Source organism: Phodopus roborovskii, unplaced genomic scaffold (assembly GCF_943737965.1).
Source record: "Phodopus roborovskii unplaced genomic scaffold, PHOROB, whole genome shotgun sequence".
NCBI classification, from domain to species: domain Eukaryota; kingdom Metazoa; phylum Chordata; class Mammalia; order Rodentia; family Cricetidae; genus Phodopus; species Phodopus roborovskii.
In genome coordinates this window covers 3132220-3149792 of record NW_026125397.1, presented here as the reverse complement: position 1 = coordinate 3149792, position 17573 = coordinate 3132220, and the positions used below count along the sequence as shown (strand labels likewise).

Below are 17573 nucleotides of genomic sequence, written 5' to 3'. Positions count from 1 at the left end.
GTAACAGCCCTAGCTGTCCTGGAACTCACTCTGTAGACCAGGCTGGCCTTGAACTCACAGAGATCCACCTGCTTCTGCCTCCCGGGTGCTGGGATTTATTGTGTGTGCCACCAGCGCCGGGCCACTGCCTTCTGTCTTATCTGCTTCTGTAAGTCTACATAGAAAAAGCAATGGTAAGGAGGACACACAACATTCACAAAGATAATAAAGTGTGTTCAGAAAATCCCCAGTGTTAAAACAAGAGCTAGACAGCATTGTCCCCTGACTGTGTTTCCTTTAATCTCATTTTCTGTGGCCTTGAGTAGAATTAGGTCTCAGAGGGAGCGATAGGAGGGATTTGGAAGGGGGGGAAGCTGCCAGTGAACCACGGGTACTAGGCATCTTCACAAAATGACTCTGTCAGTCCGTGAGATCCTCTAGCCCGTGGAGCTTCCATGTTAAAATATCACAGACTCAGCAGAACGTTCTGGAATAAGGAGAGTTATCTGTCCTCAAGGGAAGGGCTTTTTGGCTTTTGCTCCTATTTTACCAAGCAGTTATATGAGATGAAAATCTTCTAAATTTATTATTTAAACACACCTGGTTCTAAGGGTCAGAAGAAACACTTCCAAACTTGAATCAACGTGTCTTTTATATTTTTGATCCCTAAGTAGAACTGTAGGGCCCTGACAAAGAAAAACAGTAATCTAGGGTACCTACCTTGAAGTTGGGTTCTAAGGTGGCTCTGGCTGTGATCATAGCTTTATTTATACATGATCAATGGCTCTTCTAAAACCTACCTTGCAAAACAGTAAGAGTTGTAAATGAAGGGCTTATGAGATAGGTTTATGGTGCAGCACCCAACATGTATGTTTTGATTACTTTTAATTTACTTTCCTATTCAGTAAGATAGTGAAGTGAGCCCTAACTTTTGAGGTCTGCTCTCTTTCCAGTTTTATTGTAATTTGTCCTTTTGACAAAGCTAAGAGCAGGTAGGAGCACATAGGAGATTCATTAAAATTCTTGGTGCCGGGGGCATGGTGCCACACGTCTAGAACCCCAGAGCACGGAGGCAGGAAGGACCTTAGATTCTGGGTCTGATACTAAGCTCAGCAACATAGCAAGAACCTGTCTCAAAATCAAACCAAAACAAATGAGAAAAATTGAAAAAAGAAGCCATCTTTATAAACTTGCTTACAGAGATAATAGAAAAAAGAGAAACACAGATTGAAAGAAATGAGCTTGTCCATAGCTTTGTTGTTATTTCATGGTAATTAAGTTTATCATTATTAATATGGTTTACTTCTGGTGCTATTTGACAAATTACAAATTTTCCACGAAAACAAGGTTTTTGTTTGTTTGTTTTTGTTGTTGTTTTATTTGTTTTTTGATACATATCATGAGAAACAAGGAAGAAAACAGTATCAGATCAGGCATGTTGGGAGACCCCTCTTGGGGACACATTAAAGCCTTATATAAAGGTGATTTCTGTTTTTAGTCATCCTTGTTGCTTCTAGGGGACAGGAACAGATCTCATTGTAAAGTATAAGCATCAAAACTTAAATTAGTCGGGTGTGGTGGCTTTATTTATTTATTTATTTATTTTTATATCTCAGAACCCTGATGCAGGAGGATTGTTATGAGTTAGAGGCCAGCTTAGGCTACATAATGTGAAATGTCTAATTGGTCCCGATGGGAATAGGTGACGTCTGCCCGGTCTGCAGATGGCTCCTGGCCCTTAGAGAATTGTTGTGGGTGAGGTGGCTGCTGCTGCTGGGAGCCAGGAATACCCATTGCCACAGAGTGTTCTTTCTTTTCAACTAGAGAAGGCTTGCGAATGGAGAGCCATTTTATGATGTCTGTATCTCATCATAAGATCCATAGCATTCAGCTGCCTAGGAGCATGGGAAAGGGAGAAAGAGAGAGAGAAGGAAAGGGGACAGACAAACTGGACAGCGCCCGGAGGTTCTGCCTGTGTCTTCTGTCTCTCAAGAAGCTTGCACAGTCATATCCCCTGGGTGGTGTGAATTCCAGAGAAATTGAGCAGCTCTGTCTCCATGGGAACAGCAGAGAGAACAAAATGGGGAAACAAGTTAATCCTTACAGCCCATGGCCATTGATTTTCTACCCTCGCTTGTTCATTATGTTATCTTAGGGCTAAGGTAGGAGCCGACATGAAGCTCTCCTGGATGCTTAGTTCTCAAATCTATTATTTTTTTATCCATTCTCTTTTCAGCACAAATAGTGACATTAGTTATGGATGTTTTTGTGTCACTGTTGTTCGGCTGTGTCTGATAGAGGGAACACAGGCTCCAGAGTGCGCTCCAGCACTGACCTCGTGTGAGTAGCTAAAGTCCTCTATTTCTTCGTCTCTGCAATTTGAATAATAACCTTTACCAGGTGTTGGGGAGGACACAAGAGAGGCCACTGAGGCCTGCCCAGAGTATGCGCTTAGCAGAGAGGGTTGTTATACATATTGTTGCTGACTCTGTTTAAACGTAATTCTCGTTTGATTGACAGAAAAATAACCTGGACATATGACACAGACGGAAGCCAGGTGTGGTGGCACACACCTTTAATCCCAGCACTCAGGAGACAGAGGCAGGACAGTCGGGGTTACACAAGGGAACTCTGTCTCAGAGACAAAAATAACAACAACACAACAAAATAAAGAAAAGAAAAAGAAAAAAGGAAAGCAATAATTTTTTTGGCATAGTTTAGTGTTGTCAACATAGTTTAAGCCTAGAGTTAGATGCCTTCTGGATTACTGGACATTAAGAAGTGTAACGAAGGATCCTGTTTTCGTGGCCTTCTTATAGGGAGGTTTGTTTTTAAACATCGTGTCAAGTTGCCCGTGCCGTTTCTATTTTCTTGTTATTTCCAGTCTGTCAGGCAGGCAGAGTTCCTCAGCCTTGAGACCCACACACCCATGGAAGAGCCCCTGCCAACTCAGCTAGCTTTGTCATGGCAATCCTTGCCACTTCCATCTGGAGAGTGAGAAATGATGTCATTATCAGGAGAGGATCAGGGAGCATTAGCAAATGGTGTGAGCTGCAGGATGACGGAGAGCATTGTCAGAGATGCAGGCTGGGAGAGAGGCCGTCACCACGGGCCCTCAGATGCTCTTTGACATGGAAAGAACTGAAAAGTCATCTCTGTGATTTGAAGAAAGAATGCTGGAAGCGACCAGTTTGTGGCAGTCTCTGCTGGTGTTCAGTGAGGCTACAAATGGCTCTCACGGTCTGACGGTTCTTTTAAGTCTCGGGAACAAAGTGTATCACGGTCTGGTCAGAGATCTGCTGACTAGGGATGGGGACAAACCAGAGCTGTCATGGGAAACAGACTGCCTGTGGGAACAGGGCAGGGGCCCTGGTGGCTTGAAGATCTAATCTGTGTCCAGAGGCCCTTTGAAGAGTAACAGGTCCTATTAATGCTCACCCCGAGGGACAGGTGTAACCAGGGCTCATTTCCGGCAGCGCAGGTGACTACGGTCACTACCAGGAAGACACAGAAGTTTTCTTCTAAGAGAGCGGCTGACAGTTTCAGTCCAGGAGGGTTACTGTGTTCCAAACGCAGCCTACACACGGGCAAGGTACCAGGTAAAAGGGGTCTTTAAGTTATTTTAACACATCAGCTGTGGTGGAAGCAACACACACACACACACACACACACACACACACACACACACACACACACTCCAAGAGAGGCTGGATTTTAAGAATCACTTGGGTACTTGGGACTATTGCTAAGACAACTTCAGGCCAACCTTTACCACCATGCTAAACGAATCAGTTTCCAGAAAAACAGCTGAAAACTGTGTCCTACAGAATCCCAGTGCCAGAGGGGTGTCGTCCATCCTGAGCAGTATGTTCTTTCTATAATTGAATGTACTAGAGCAGCAACTGGCCTGAACCAGCCAGAGGTGGGTGAGAGTTTGCAGTCTGCCTCTGCCCATTCACAGCTGCATGTATTTAGGGAAGGTGTTTAGCATCCTGGGCTCCTGGCTTATTGGGAGGATAATTACCATGTATAAAGTAAGCTGGTCACTGTACCCATGCATGCACTTCCACAGAAAGAGTGATTTGTTGTAGCTAGCCATTTCTGCAAAGGGCAGTGGTTCCTTTGAGAGGGGCAGGCTTTAGTAGTCACTGTCCAGGTTCTAGGCTTTTCATTGTCAGTGGGCTGTCAACACTTCTGTATTGTTTTGCTCTCAGTAGACAGAGCTGAGATGAATGTGCGCATGTGCACGCGCACGCGCGCGCGCGCGCGCGCGTACGTGTACACACACACACACACACACACACACACACACACACACGCACACGCACACACAGAGAGAGAACCCAGTATCTGAACAACGCTTCATATCAAGCCTCCAGGCTGATTTAACACCCAGGCGTTTATCCTAGCTTCCTCCTTTCATTTTCTGTACCTAAGTCGATGTTGAAAAACCTGACCCCAGTTATCTATACTGCTATTCCCTTATTTGTTTGTTCTGTTTCTGAAGACAAAGAAGATTCTGGCTTTTTAAATTTTTCTTTATTTGAGTTTATCATTAACTAGTTATCCTCCCGTGCAACAGGAGGATATCCACCTGCCTCTGCCTCCTGAGTGGGATTAAAGGTGAGCACCACTGCCACCCAGAATAAATACCACCTCTTATAATCATATTTTATTGTTTCATATTTCTAGAGCTTAGAAATCCGAAAACATGGTGTCAGTACACTTCTACTTGTGGGATTCTAGATAGATTCTTTCTTTGCCTCTTCATTTCTGGTGGTGGCCATGCATCCTAAGTGCTCCTTGGCTTCCACGAGCATCACTCCATCTTGCCAGTTCTGGGATGACACATATGTGCCATTATGCACGGTTGGAGACAGAGTTTTATGATGGGAATGTTTTTAAGATACTGAGGATGAAACAGAGAGATTCACACATCAGGCACATGTTCTCCCCCTGAGCTGTGACCGCAGTCCCTGATGAGGGGTTGCATTGAGTAGCTGACCTAGGACATGAAGGCAGCTGACAGAGGATGACATGCAGTGCTTCCCCCAAATGGAGCAGTCCCAAGCCACTGAGGGACAGGAGCTCAACCCAGCGAAGAGAGGGAGTGAAGTACAGGAGTTCACTCACCTGGAGAGAGACCTGCAGAATCACAATCCCACACCACCCGGTGATTACACATCCTCTGTGGCTACTTGGGCACTAGATAAGAGTCTTCAGATGTGTCAGTACAAGTCATGTGGCTTCAGAGAATGGATGAGAGAGGAGTCTTAAGAATTAATTCTTTTATTGTTTTTACCTTAGCAAAATCTTAGTCACTAAAGCTGGTTTCCCCCTTGCCAGGTGGTAGTGGTACACACCTTTAATGCCAGCACTCAGGAAGCAGAGGCAGGTGGATTTCTGAGTTTGAGGCCAGCTGGTCTACGGGCGAATCCCCCTTAATTTTGCCAGCTGTCCAGCATTTAATCTATAACAGTAGATCATAGTTAATGCCCTGGCCAGAAGCCATAGTATTGGTGACATAAATGGGAAATGGGGAGACACGTTCTTCCAGCTACTCGGAGGGGGAGGAATTTATAACCAGCAACAGACAAGTAAGTACTCACTGATATCCCAACCCAAGAAGGGGTCCAGCTACTCTCTTGCCAGCCCTTCTCTTCTGGCAGCTTCTGGAGGGCTAAACAAAGCACCTGAAATGCTCCCTCCCCCGCCCCCAGTGGCTGCTCTGGAGTCCACTTGCTTCTCCAGTTTCCTCCAGCAGCCTCCTGTGACCAAGGCTGACTGTGATGGCGACTTCTGGAAAAGCAGCTAGCACGACATGGTGTCAACAGTACAAGTGTATCGAACGATGTCAGGACATACCTCAGATGTACAGCAATAACATATAACTGTAATTCTTGGTGGAGGCTGAGGGAAGTGTGGTGATAAAATACAGCAATAACACATTAACACCTGAGAAGGATTAGAACCCTAAACTTATTAGTGTTCTCAAGACAGTGGTTCCTTTCTCTGCTTAGCTCACCTGGTATAATGCCAACAATGAGCATCTCATTACAGTGCTTATGACATTTAAGGGCACTGCTAGAAACAACGAACGTAGGGACATTCCCACCCATCAGTTCCAGTTCCTTCTTCAAGACCATCTTCCACAGGTATCTCAAAATGATTGTATTACTTATTGAGCAATTACTAATGTGCTTAACGTAGCACTGATTCTAGTTGTTTTTAATACTAAAACCTCAGTCAGATATTGAGGTTAATTCTGAGGATCAGAGAAGCAAAGCAGTCAGCCACTAGAGAATCCTTACCTTTCCCATGCTCAGATTGTATCCGGAGACTGCTCAGACTGCACTGCTCCTCAGACTGCATCTCTCTTGTCTCCTCCTGCCTTATATTCCTCTCTCTGCCCAGCCACACCACTCCTGCCTCCTCTTCCCTAGTGCTGGGACTAAAGGAATGTCTCTCCAAGTGCTAGGATTAGCGTTGTGTGAATTGTTTCTCTTTTAGACTGATGTGTAGCCCAGGGTGGTCTTGAACTCACGGAGATCCCTCTGCCCCTGTCTCCCTAGTACTGGAATTAAAGATGTGTGCCACCACTGCCTGGCCTCTATGGCTAACTAGTGTGGCTAGCTCTGCACTCTGGTCCTCAGGCAAGCTTTGTTAGTTCATAAAATATCACCACAGCTTAAGACTCATTCAACTCTAGTTACTGAGATGGACATTTCCCAGTTAGAAAGAAAAATATAGAAGAAACACAGTGTTGTAGATTATTTTAAGATGTGTTACATTTGTTTATGCTGTGGAACATTTGTTTTTATGATGCAAAGATATGTCCTTTTCTGATACATTTATTTAACTGTGTGAAACTGTGTTATTTTGCTATCTAAAACACCTGATTGGTCTAATAAAGAGCTGAAAGACCAATAGCTGGGCAGAGAAAGGACAGGCAGGGCTGGCAGGCAGAGAGACTAAATAGGAGGAAACATCTGGGAGGAAGGAGATCAAGGAGCAAGAGAGGATGCCAGGGGCAGCCACCCAGCCACCCAGCCAGCCTCGGAGCCAGAAGGAAAGTAAGATACAGAAGAAAAGGAAAAAGCCCAGAGACAAAAGGCAAATGGGATAATTTAAAGAAAACTGGCTAGAAACAAGTCAAGCTAAGGCTGGGCATTTGTAAGTAAGAATAAGCCTCCATGTGTGATTTATTTGGGAGCTGGGTGGCAGGCCCCCAAAGAGCAAAGAGGAAAAGAGTAATAAAAACTAACACACAACCAACTCACCAAGTCTGAGCTAATTAGCTACAGACCTGGTATTGGAAGCCAAGTAAGGCTCCAGATGACAACTCTTAAGAAGTCATTTCTTTATTTCTCCTTTCTTCCCTCTACTGTGCTGGGAAGCATCAGAGTCAGAGAACTGATCAAACTACTCTTTTTTTTTTTTTTCTATCAGCGCTGTCTGCGTGTATGCCTGCATACCAGAAGAGGGCACTAAATCCCATTAGAGATAGGTGTGAGCTGCCATGTGGATGCTGGGAATTAAACTCAGGACCTCTGGAAGAGCAGCCAGTGCTCTTAACTGCTGAACCGGCTCTCTAGTACGTGACTAATTCTTTTAAAACAATCATTTACATTTCTTCTTCACTTTCTTAATCTTGGCACTGATTGTTAGTGACTTACCACTGCTAAGACTCATATCTGTCAAACAAAAACCTCAGTCATCAAGGAAATAATATAATTTACTTGCAATCGACATAAAACGTCCCTTCTGGTTGCATGATATCTTTCTCCCCCACTTTCCCCAAAGCCTCCAGAGTGTCTCCTCCAAACAATGAGGAGCCAACCTCCATCAACACCAACCAGGTGTAAGGAAAGCACAACCTAGAAAGTCTCTTGATGTTTAGTTGTGAACCTAGCCTCTAGGCGGGCCATTTTGCCAGCTCAACATGGAGTATTTCTAAATGAGCTTAGTTTTCATAGTAAAAGAAGGGAGGATGGGAGGATGTTTCTCAAAAGTTAGCAAAAGTTGCTTTTGCTAAACATGATCCAGTGGCTGTATTTACAGTTAATTTTTTTGTTTTTAATTCTTGAGACAGGGTTTCTCTGCGAAACAGTCCTGGCTGTCCTGGAACTAGCTCTGTACACCAGGCTGACCTCAAACTCACAGGGATCTGCCTGCCTCTGCCTCCCAAGTGCTGGGACTAAAGGTGTGTGCCACCATCTCCTGCTCATTATGTATTTTAATGTTTAGCATGGAAAAGACTTTAGAGTAATTGATTCCCATTGATTAAAGGGGTTGGGGGCAGAGACTGCAGGATGGCAAATTTGAGGCTAACAAAACCCTATCTCATAGAGAGAGCAAAAGCCAGAAGCAAGCCAGAAAACATGAGTTAAGCATCAAACAGACATGGTGAGACTATCTTTTTAAAAACTGTATTAAGATATGTTGACTTAGCCAGGCGGTAACACAGAGAAACCATGTCTCAAAAAAACCAAAAAGATAAGTGGATTTATTAGTGATTTAACTTTCACATGCAATAATTTGATTTGGGTTGTGGTGACAGAGCCTGCAGTAGCAGCCTGGGAGTTTGAGGCAGGATTGCCATGAGATCAAGGCCAGCCTGGGCTAAACTGACCGTTTTAAAGAAGTGTTTTCAAAAGTCAAAATTATAAACTTTGAATGTGGGGCTGGAGACATGGCTCAGCAGTTAAGAGCACTGGCTGCTCTTCCAGAGGACCTGGGTTCAATTCTCAGCACCCACATGGCAGCTCACAACTGTCTGTAACTCCAGTTCCACAGGATCTGACACCTTCACACCAATGCACATGAAATAAATTTAAATTAAAAATTTTGAATGGGAGCTGGTATGGCAACCCACTGCAATTCCAGGGTCAGGAGGCTGAGGCAGGAGGATGAGTTAGAGATGCGTCTGCGTTAGGATACCCCACTTCACAGAACACTGCTTCCCCAATAAAACCATAAAAATTTTGTAATGCATATCTATGAATATGTAATTTCACTTTTATCTTGCCTTGAGAGTTCCTTACATAGCATATGAAAGTATTAAATTTATCATCAATGTCAACAGCAGTGTTGGTTAGCATAAGAAACATTATGGGGTTTTCTTTGGTGAATGCAGCTTGAAAGGGAAGCAGTTGCCAAGAAGAATTTACATCAAAATGTTGAAGTTTAGGGATCTAGCAGATCTTGTAAGGGATGACTTTTAGTTAGAATCTCACAACCTCCCTCCACACTTCACTAGGGTTTAAGATGCTGTTGCCTGATTCAGAGTTTCAGGGAAGATACATGGAAGGGACTTGCCCAAAGCTCCCAGAGTCTCTGCTTAGACTATGTATCCAGGTGAGAAATTCTGTTTCAGGTAGTGAGGAGATGCAGGAGAAACACAGGCTTACCTGTGGTAGCCAGCAGCTTCTTCTAAATGGATCTCTGATTGAAGAATGACCCAAGCGACCCACAGTGTGCAGTGGTGTTGTGAGCACTAAAAGCCACTCATTCCATGGTGAGGGTACCATGTGACTCCCAAGTGCCCCACTTAGATGTAGTGTCCTACTGAACAGCCCCTTGAAGAAGTGAACACAGGCCTTCAAGAGTGGACAGAAAGCAACCCAGTCATTATAAAGGCCAAACTCACTGTCTGGCAATGTGGCTCTTAACAACAGGTAATGAAACACATCACCTTTAATTAAAACTTGGTTACTTAGAAAGCTTGTGGTTTGTTAATGAGTAAGCCAGCTTGAATATCTAAACATAAAAAAAACAACTTAGCCAAAACACAATGATTACTTTGAACTTTAAATGAACCTATTCCATATAGGAGAAGCTGGGACAATGCCATTGAAGTTAAGATGGAAGGTGTCTGAAGACTCATGGGGCAGATCATGGGGCAGAGGTGTGTTTTGTAGTACAGTGCTTGGCCTCCTGGCCATCTGCTGATGGGATGTGTGTGTGCCTATGTGTATTTACTGGAATGAAGCTAAAGCACGAAGACCCTAAAGGTAAAAGGTAAACTATGTCAAAGATTTAGTTGGTGTTTCATGTGTGGTAGACTTAATAAATAAAACTACTTTGTTGAACAATTTTTTTAATACAATATCTAGATATACATGGACAACCAAATAGGAAAATCCCACAAATTAATGTTTTAACAAATTACAAACTGTTGGTAAAGATTATATGCTTGGACTTAAAAGAAATAATCCAATAGATGAATAGTCTCTCATTAAATCTTGTAGATTAATCATCCACTCTTTGTATAAAACCAATATATCATAGTGGTAGAAATTTCTTTTATTAACACGCCACATAAAACCGTTTCCCTCAGCATTCCCTTCTCCATTTCTCATTAATTGTCTTTTAAGTGGGAAAATAAAATTGAATTTATATTAGCAAATGAAAGTGCAAGTTTGTACAGCTAGGCTCAGCAGCAAATGTGAAGAATGACGACAAGAAAGGAAAAGCTGATGGACACCACACAGACCAAGGACATCCACGAAGGTCCCACCCATCGTTCTTTCATTGCTCTGAAACGAGCAGAATGAAGCTCTTTTTTGATCTAAAGAAATATTAAATATTTATTTTCCCCACATCATTTATGATCACGTAAGGCAAAGAGAGAAGTCCCACCATCACTGGGGACGGCAGCAACATACAAACTTCAGACAGAGCCCTGCATCATCACAACATTCACAGCGGCAGCAGATGGAGTGTAACTACTAGAGCATACGTGCAGCGTTGTCCTGATTCTAATTTATTCATCTGGAAAAACAAAACCTTCATAAATACATTATTTAACAGGACAGCAAATTATTTTCTTGCTCTGAAAAACAAAAATGTTTTCACATTTTCAAACTTGTCAGTATAGTTCTGTAAGAGGAGTTCAAGAAGATCGAGGCAGCCGGGGCTGCAGGTTACTGTGTACAAGGTGTGTTTATAAGAGCCTGCTGGCCTGGCCATCTTCTGCCTCTACAAACAGCATTTGAAGTAACATTTAAACAAATAGGTTTGTTTAGACAACCCCCATTCACTCTACTTGGAGAGCAAAGAGGTACCTATTTTCAAGTATTACATTGTAAAAGGTATTTTTAATTTTCCCCAACTTCGTATGTTTAAAAATGAAAAGATCTGTGTGAAAAAAATCATGCTTTGTCAGTCCATTTATTTTATAGTCAAATGCTCTTTTTTTTTGTTGTTGTTAAAGAATGCAGAAAAATATTGATTTGCTAAGAAGGACACTGGAAAAGCCACCTCAAGGTGTCAGAGAAGGAGCATTTCTTTCTAGTGGCGGAAATGATTAGAAAAGCTGCCCAGTCTGTTGTCTTTAGCTGGCTTTAATAAGTCTTCAAAATGATGGTCAAGAAGTCTTTAGACAACTGGAGGGAGGTACTCTTGTGGAGCCTGAAGTTCCATTAACTACAAAACATTGGCTTTGGTTCTTCAGAGGAAATGTTCATATAACTTCTACAAGAGGAGACAGAAAACAGATTAATATGGTGTTATCCAAAATCTCATCTATAGAATACTATGGCCATATCTTATATTTTTAAAAGAAAATCACCCTGACTTTATATATAGTATCATGTATAGATATGCACAATTGTAGTGCTGGAAGTATAGCTTAGTGGGAAAGTACTTGCCTAGTGTGCATGAGGCTCTGGGTTCAATCCCGAGCACCACAAAACAACCAAATGTAAACAAAAATGGAAGAGTTTATTGGCGTTCATAAGCATATTTAAGTTAATGCCAGTAACTAGGAAAAATACATGCTCTTTCAATTCAGTTTAGGGAATATCACTGATTTAGAAACTCCATGCTTTGACAATTTAAATCCATAACCTCTCCTTTGTCTTGCATCCTCAGTGTTCAAAGCTTAGGGCTCCAAACTTCCATGGAGGATGAAGGAATGTTTCTTACTAAGCAGTCGCCCAAAGGAACGCTGTACACTCCAGATCAGAAACTAGACTACTTCCCAGGGAAAGATGGTAGAAGGCGGGCAAGCACTGGGAGTGGAATGGCAGACAGCTTAAAGGATGACTTAGAACACTCGAAGAGAAGCAGAAAACCAGGGGAAGCGTCTAATTCACAGAGAATCTGGGATGTGACATCAGGAGGCAGCCGCCACCATGTTTGTTACCCCCAATAGAACACTAAGTCTTCCGGTTCCGAAGGTTTAACAACTGCATGTGCAGACCACAGGGGCCGGACCATCATCTTCACAGCCTGGGTGGAGTTTATAAACCAATCCACACTATAGGAGGAAAGTTTCATTTGGGGACTGGCTCATCAGGGGCCTCTGCGCTTGTTAAGGTGTTACGGGTTCACAGGTAAAATGGTTTGATCCCAGTCCCCTCTATATCTGGAATTTGGCCAGTTCTCTTCATAAGAAACCCTGGTTTGTGAATGTGATCTGCTGGGAAGGCAGGTAGACAAAACCTAGGTTGGCTGAGATATAGATCTGGGCCTGTTCCCTGACACAGCTGGGACCACAGAGCCAGTAATGTTTGGTATTTCTTTTTATTTTGGTTGTCAGTATAGCTGTTGCTCTTATTGCACAAAGATCCCAGGTCAATTTGTCATGAAGACTAAGAGAGGCCAAGGCAAGCTCAGTAGTCATGAACAAGGAATGGACGACTCTCAGGCTCCATGAGATCCTGGCTTGGAGTGATGTTCTTACCACTGCTATCCTAACTGTATTGTGGTGTATTTTAAAAAGACAGTAGTAGCATATGAATCAAGGTTGCAAAACCCAAGTGAGAGAAAAATGGCAAGAAAACCCAAGGTAGTCTTCAAGTATTGATGAGCTGAGGAAGAGGGACAAAGCCCCAGTCTCATTTCCAGCGAAGCAGCTGGCCCAGTGGAGCATCGGTTACAGAAGAGTCTGTCTCAATGTGAAGCCTCACCGACGCTTGGCACCCAGTGCTGCTCAAAGGCTGGGATGCTCCTGGGTGCTGCAGACTGAATGGGTGGGTAGAAAGGGCCTAGAAGTGGCCAGAAGCAACTCAGAATTCAATGCCTATGATCCATGCACAGTCTTCTACAGTGGTTCACTTGTTCCCTCCAAGAATAAAACAACCATCTTGGATATCGGCTCTGATGATTACAGGAGGCGGTGGAAGGTTAGCTCACCTGCGGTCTGTTGTGTTTGCACACCGTCTACCTGAGGTAGGGGCCCAAGTGTCCCTTCATCATTAAAGGCCAAGATTGGTTTCAAAGGAATTTCTGGGTTCTCATCGGTGACATCTAATCTGGATGCTTTTGATCCAACAGGTAAGTTTATAATTTCTTCAAAATTTTCATTTTGAGCAGACATTCCATTTTCATTTGGCTCTTCTCCCAAAATCGGAGAACTAGGGGATGTGAAAAGTCCAAAACAGAATGAGTTAGAATGAAGCTTATTTTAGAACAAAAATTCGTTTAAAATAATTTTGTAACTGTGAAACGAAACAGGACCTCGGGAGGCCATAAGGATGGTTCAGCAGATGGAGGTGCTTGCTGCCATATGCCACAAGTCTACTAATCTGAGTTTGCTCCCCAGAATCCATAATAGGAAAGTTTGCTAGAACAGATCACTACCAAAGGTTATCAAGTCCTTCGTTTTTTTCTTCCTCCTCCTCCCCCTCTTCTTTTTTTAAGACAGGGTAATCTGGGAACTCATTACGTAGAGCAGGCTGGCCTCAAGCTCACAGAGATTCTCTGCCTCTGCCTGGGATTAAAGGTGTTCACCACTAAGCCTGGCTTTCAATTCTTAGAGATAAATTACATTTATGTATTTGTGTGTGGGCAGAGATCAGAGGACAACATGTGTGTCCTGAGGATGGAACTCAGGTCATCGGGGCTGGCGACAGTCACCTCTACCTGCTGAGCCATCTTGCTGGTCCCACACTTTTCAACTCTGTGTACTGGGCATGGTGGCAGATACCTATAGTCCTACACTCAGGGAGGCTCTCTGCAAACTGGAGGCCAGCCTGGTCTACATAGTGAGCTCTAGGCCAGCCAGGGTGAGAGCCTGCGCCCTATAAAATTCTCAGTGCTCAGTGGTGAGTCTGAATGGGGAAAGGAGGCAGCTGAGGAAGTGGCTCTGGGGCTTGACAAGAGCCCTGGCAAGGACGCAACACACTTGGAGGGATCTTTCTACATGGGCGATGAGAATGGAAATCAGTCTCATCATCTCTGTATATGTCTCTCTGTGTTTTGTTTGCTTTTTGAGACAGGGTTTCTCTGTATTACTTTGGAGCCTGTCCTGGAACTAGCTTTGTAGACCAGGCTGGCCTCGAACTCAACAGAGATCTGCCTGCCTCTGCCTCCTGAGTGCTGGGACTAAAGGTGTGCACCACCAAACCTTGAACTTTGGATATTTCTGCCTCAGTCTTCCAATGGCTGGGAATATAAGTGTGTGCCATTGTGCCCTGCTGCTTTGTTTTTATTTTTGTGTGTTCATTGTTGTCGAGACAGGGTCGTCACTCTATAGCCTAGGCTGTCCTCAAATTAGCAGAACCCAACTGCTTTAGTCCCTCCATGTTGGAAATCAACCATCATACCTGTTTTGTTTTTTTAAACAGTCTTGCTATGTAGTTCTGACAAGCCTCAAATCTGCAACAATCTCCTGCCTCAGTTTCCTTTTTAAATGCTAGTGTTACTGTACCCCATTTTCCAACATCAAAGATGCTGGCATTCAAAGCACTCTTAGTACGGGATGAATTGCCTCTCTCCCCTTCCCCTTCCTATCTTCTCCGCTGACCAATGCTTTGAGCTCTCTACATGTAGCTCAAGTTGGCCTTGCATTTTTATCTTCCTGCTTCAGCCTTCCAAGAAGCAGGGATTGCAAGCCTGCCCCAATAGTCACTCAAACCTCACCATCACAATTGAAGAAAAAAGTGATTTCCCTTTTCTTAGAGTTACAAGCTCTACAAAAAATTAGAGACAGATGAAAAATAAACTAAAAATAAAATCCCACCTGGGAGTGAAGACACTTGTGCTTCACACTAAATATGGTGATAAGAAAGGCCTCGGTTTGTAGCTCACCTCTCCGTGCTCACTTCTGGTTGCTCTAAGGTGACTCCGTGTGTGCTTTGTGCAGACTTCCCGTTTCCTGGAGAGTTCACACATGGTAGTGCAGATACCTCTGTCCACACCAAGGAGACAGACAGTTACTAATATCCTCTAATCAAATCCAACCCCTAGGAACCAGAACTTGGATATATGACATGACTCTACATCTTACTACCTGTGGGGCATTGGGTGGGTCATACCCTAATCCTTCCTGGGTAATGCTGCCTGCCTGGCTGGCTACTACGAGAACTAAATGTATCAACAGGGGCAAAGTTCTTACTGCTCAGCAGACTAAAAGGCAGAAATAAATGTTACTATTTTATTTTATTTTTTTTTTTTGTTGGCACTAGGTTAATTTTGGACACACACACACACACACACACACACACACACACACTTCACAAATGGAAGCCCATAGTGTGTTCTCCCTAACTTTGCCACCTAATTTGTGACTTAATGCTGGGGTCCAGCTTAAGGCAACATTATTGACACCTGACTCAAATCTAGGATGGGCTAAATTAAAGCCTTATAACCCTTGATAGCCTGTATCAATGACGACATTCTGCCACGGGCGTGGGTGAGGTGGGGTACTTGGGATGGCATGGGGCTGCAGATTCAGTTCTGAGCAAAGCAAAGCAAACCTGCAACAGGGCTGCAATGATGCCACTGCGCGTTCTCCAGACAAATACAGCGAGAGAGAGCATCATCAACTAAGCCCACGCTTGCGAGTTCTCCAGACAAATACAGCAAGAGAGAGAGCATCATCAATTAAGCACGCGCTTGTGCGTTCTCCAGACAAATACAGCAAGAGAGAGCATCATCAACTAAGCACGCGCTTGCGCGTTCTCCAGACAAATACAGCAAGAGAGAGCATCATCAACTAAGCACGCGCTTGTGCGTTCTCCAGACAAATACAGCAAGAGAGAGCATCATCAACTAAGCACGCGCTTGCGCATGTTCTCCAGACAAATACAGCAAGAGAGAGCATCATCAACTAAGCACGCGCTTGTGCGTTCTCCAGACAAATACAGCAAGAGAGAGCATCATCAACTAAGCACGCGCTTGTGCGTTCTCCAGACAAATACAGCAAGAGAGAGCATCATCAACTAAGCACGCGCTTGTGCGTTCTCCAGACAAATACAGCAAGAGAGAGCATCATCAACTAAGCACGCGCTTGCGCGTTCTCCAGACAAATACAGCAAGAGAGAGCATCATCAACTAAGCACGCGCTTGTGCGTTCTCCAGACAAATACAGCAAGAGAGAGCATCATCAACTAAGCACGCGCTCTCCAAGCTCTCAGCTATCCAATAGTCAGAGAAATGAAACCAACTTAACCAGACAGGAGTGTTAAAACTAAGGTTCTGGGATAGGGGGGCAGGGGAGGAGGGGAGGGAGAAGAACTGGGATTGACATGTAAAACAAGCTTGATTCTAATTTAAATAAAAAAAGAGCTAGAAATGATGTTTTTAGTACAATGTCTGATACACAATAAACAGTCAATAAGTAAAAAAAAAAAATCTTAATTTCCTCAATAATGGTTTGCTTGAGAAATAAAACCCACTAAGCTAAAAAATAAAATAAAACCAAACTAAGGTTCATTTCATTTTTATTTAAGCCATTATTTGTTTTAAAATCTCCAAGGAACATACAATAATCTACCCAAAGATCACAGAATATGAACAAGTTACAACGAACTTGTTTTGAAGTCAGGACTAAAAAAATGTTTAATTTTTCTTTCTGAAACTGGTCCTAAACACTAGTTACAAACGTGCATATTTAAGGTACGAATAGCTGTGGGTACACACAAACACACAGACACATGTACACAGACACACAGACACAACACATATATACAGATAGACACATACATGCACAGATAGACACACAGACATACACAAATCTGTAAAAGCTTTTGGAGCCCGTAGGGAGGAAATGAGTATAGACCCCACCCACTCTGATCCCCACCATTTCCCACAGACTTGAACTCACTGATAGAAACCCCACCCACTCTGATCCCCACCGTTTCCCACTGACTTGAGCTCACTGATAGAAATACCTGTTTCTCCAGTGAGAACTCCCTTGGTTATGTCACCATTTCTTTGTTCAGTGGTTTTCTAAAGAAAAAAAGGAGAAAACTCAATGTAAAAATTTAAAATTGATGTTCCCACTGGTATAGTGCTCCCTGGGTACCTGTAAGGACCTGGGTTTGATCTACAGGGGAATGGGGGTGTGGAAAGAAAGAAAGGGAGGGAAGGAGGGAGGGAGGGAGGAAGGAAGGAAGAAAAGGCAGGCAGGCAGGCCATATCAAGAACAGTTAAGCTAGCACAGCACAGGCCTGTAATCCCTGAACTTGGGAAGAGGCAGGAGATGTAGGATGTTCAAGGTCATGTTCAGTGAGGTCAGCCCGAGGAAAATGAGACCCTGCCTCACAGAACAGAAGACTGACTAGAAAAGGCCACACCAGCACCTTCTCTGCCGTCTCTGTCCTCCGGGTTCTCCTCATAATCTCTTCAAGTCGCTGCAAAAAACA

At 43.6% G+C, this 17573-nt stretch overlaps 1 protein-coding gene across 1 annotated transcript in view; it reads right to left on the bottom strand.

Annotated features, from left to right (window-relative positions):
* Positions 1-10263: 10263 nt before the first annotated feature.
* Map7 (microtubule associated protein 7) overlaps positions 10264-17573 on the bottom strand; it is a 102873-nt gene continuing 95563 nt past the window's right edge. The window contains exons 14-18 of the mRNA XM_051175361.1: positions 17511-17561; positions 17100-17157; positions 15016-15115; positions 13120-13340; positions 10264-11454 (exon numbers count right to left, since the gene is read on the bottom strand). Coding sequence (XP_051031318.1) covers positions 11444-11454; positions 13120-13340; positions 15016-15115; positions 17100-17157; positions 17511-17561 — 441 coding nt within the window. The 3' untranslated portion in view covers positions 10264-11443. The remainder of the gene's footprint in view (positions 11455-13119; positions 13341-15015; positions 15116-17099; positions 17158-17510; positions 17562-17573) is intronic.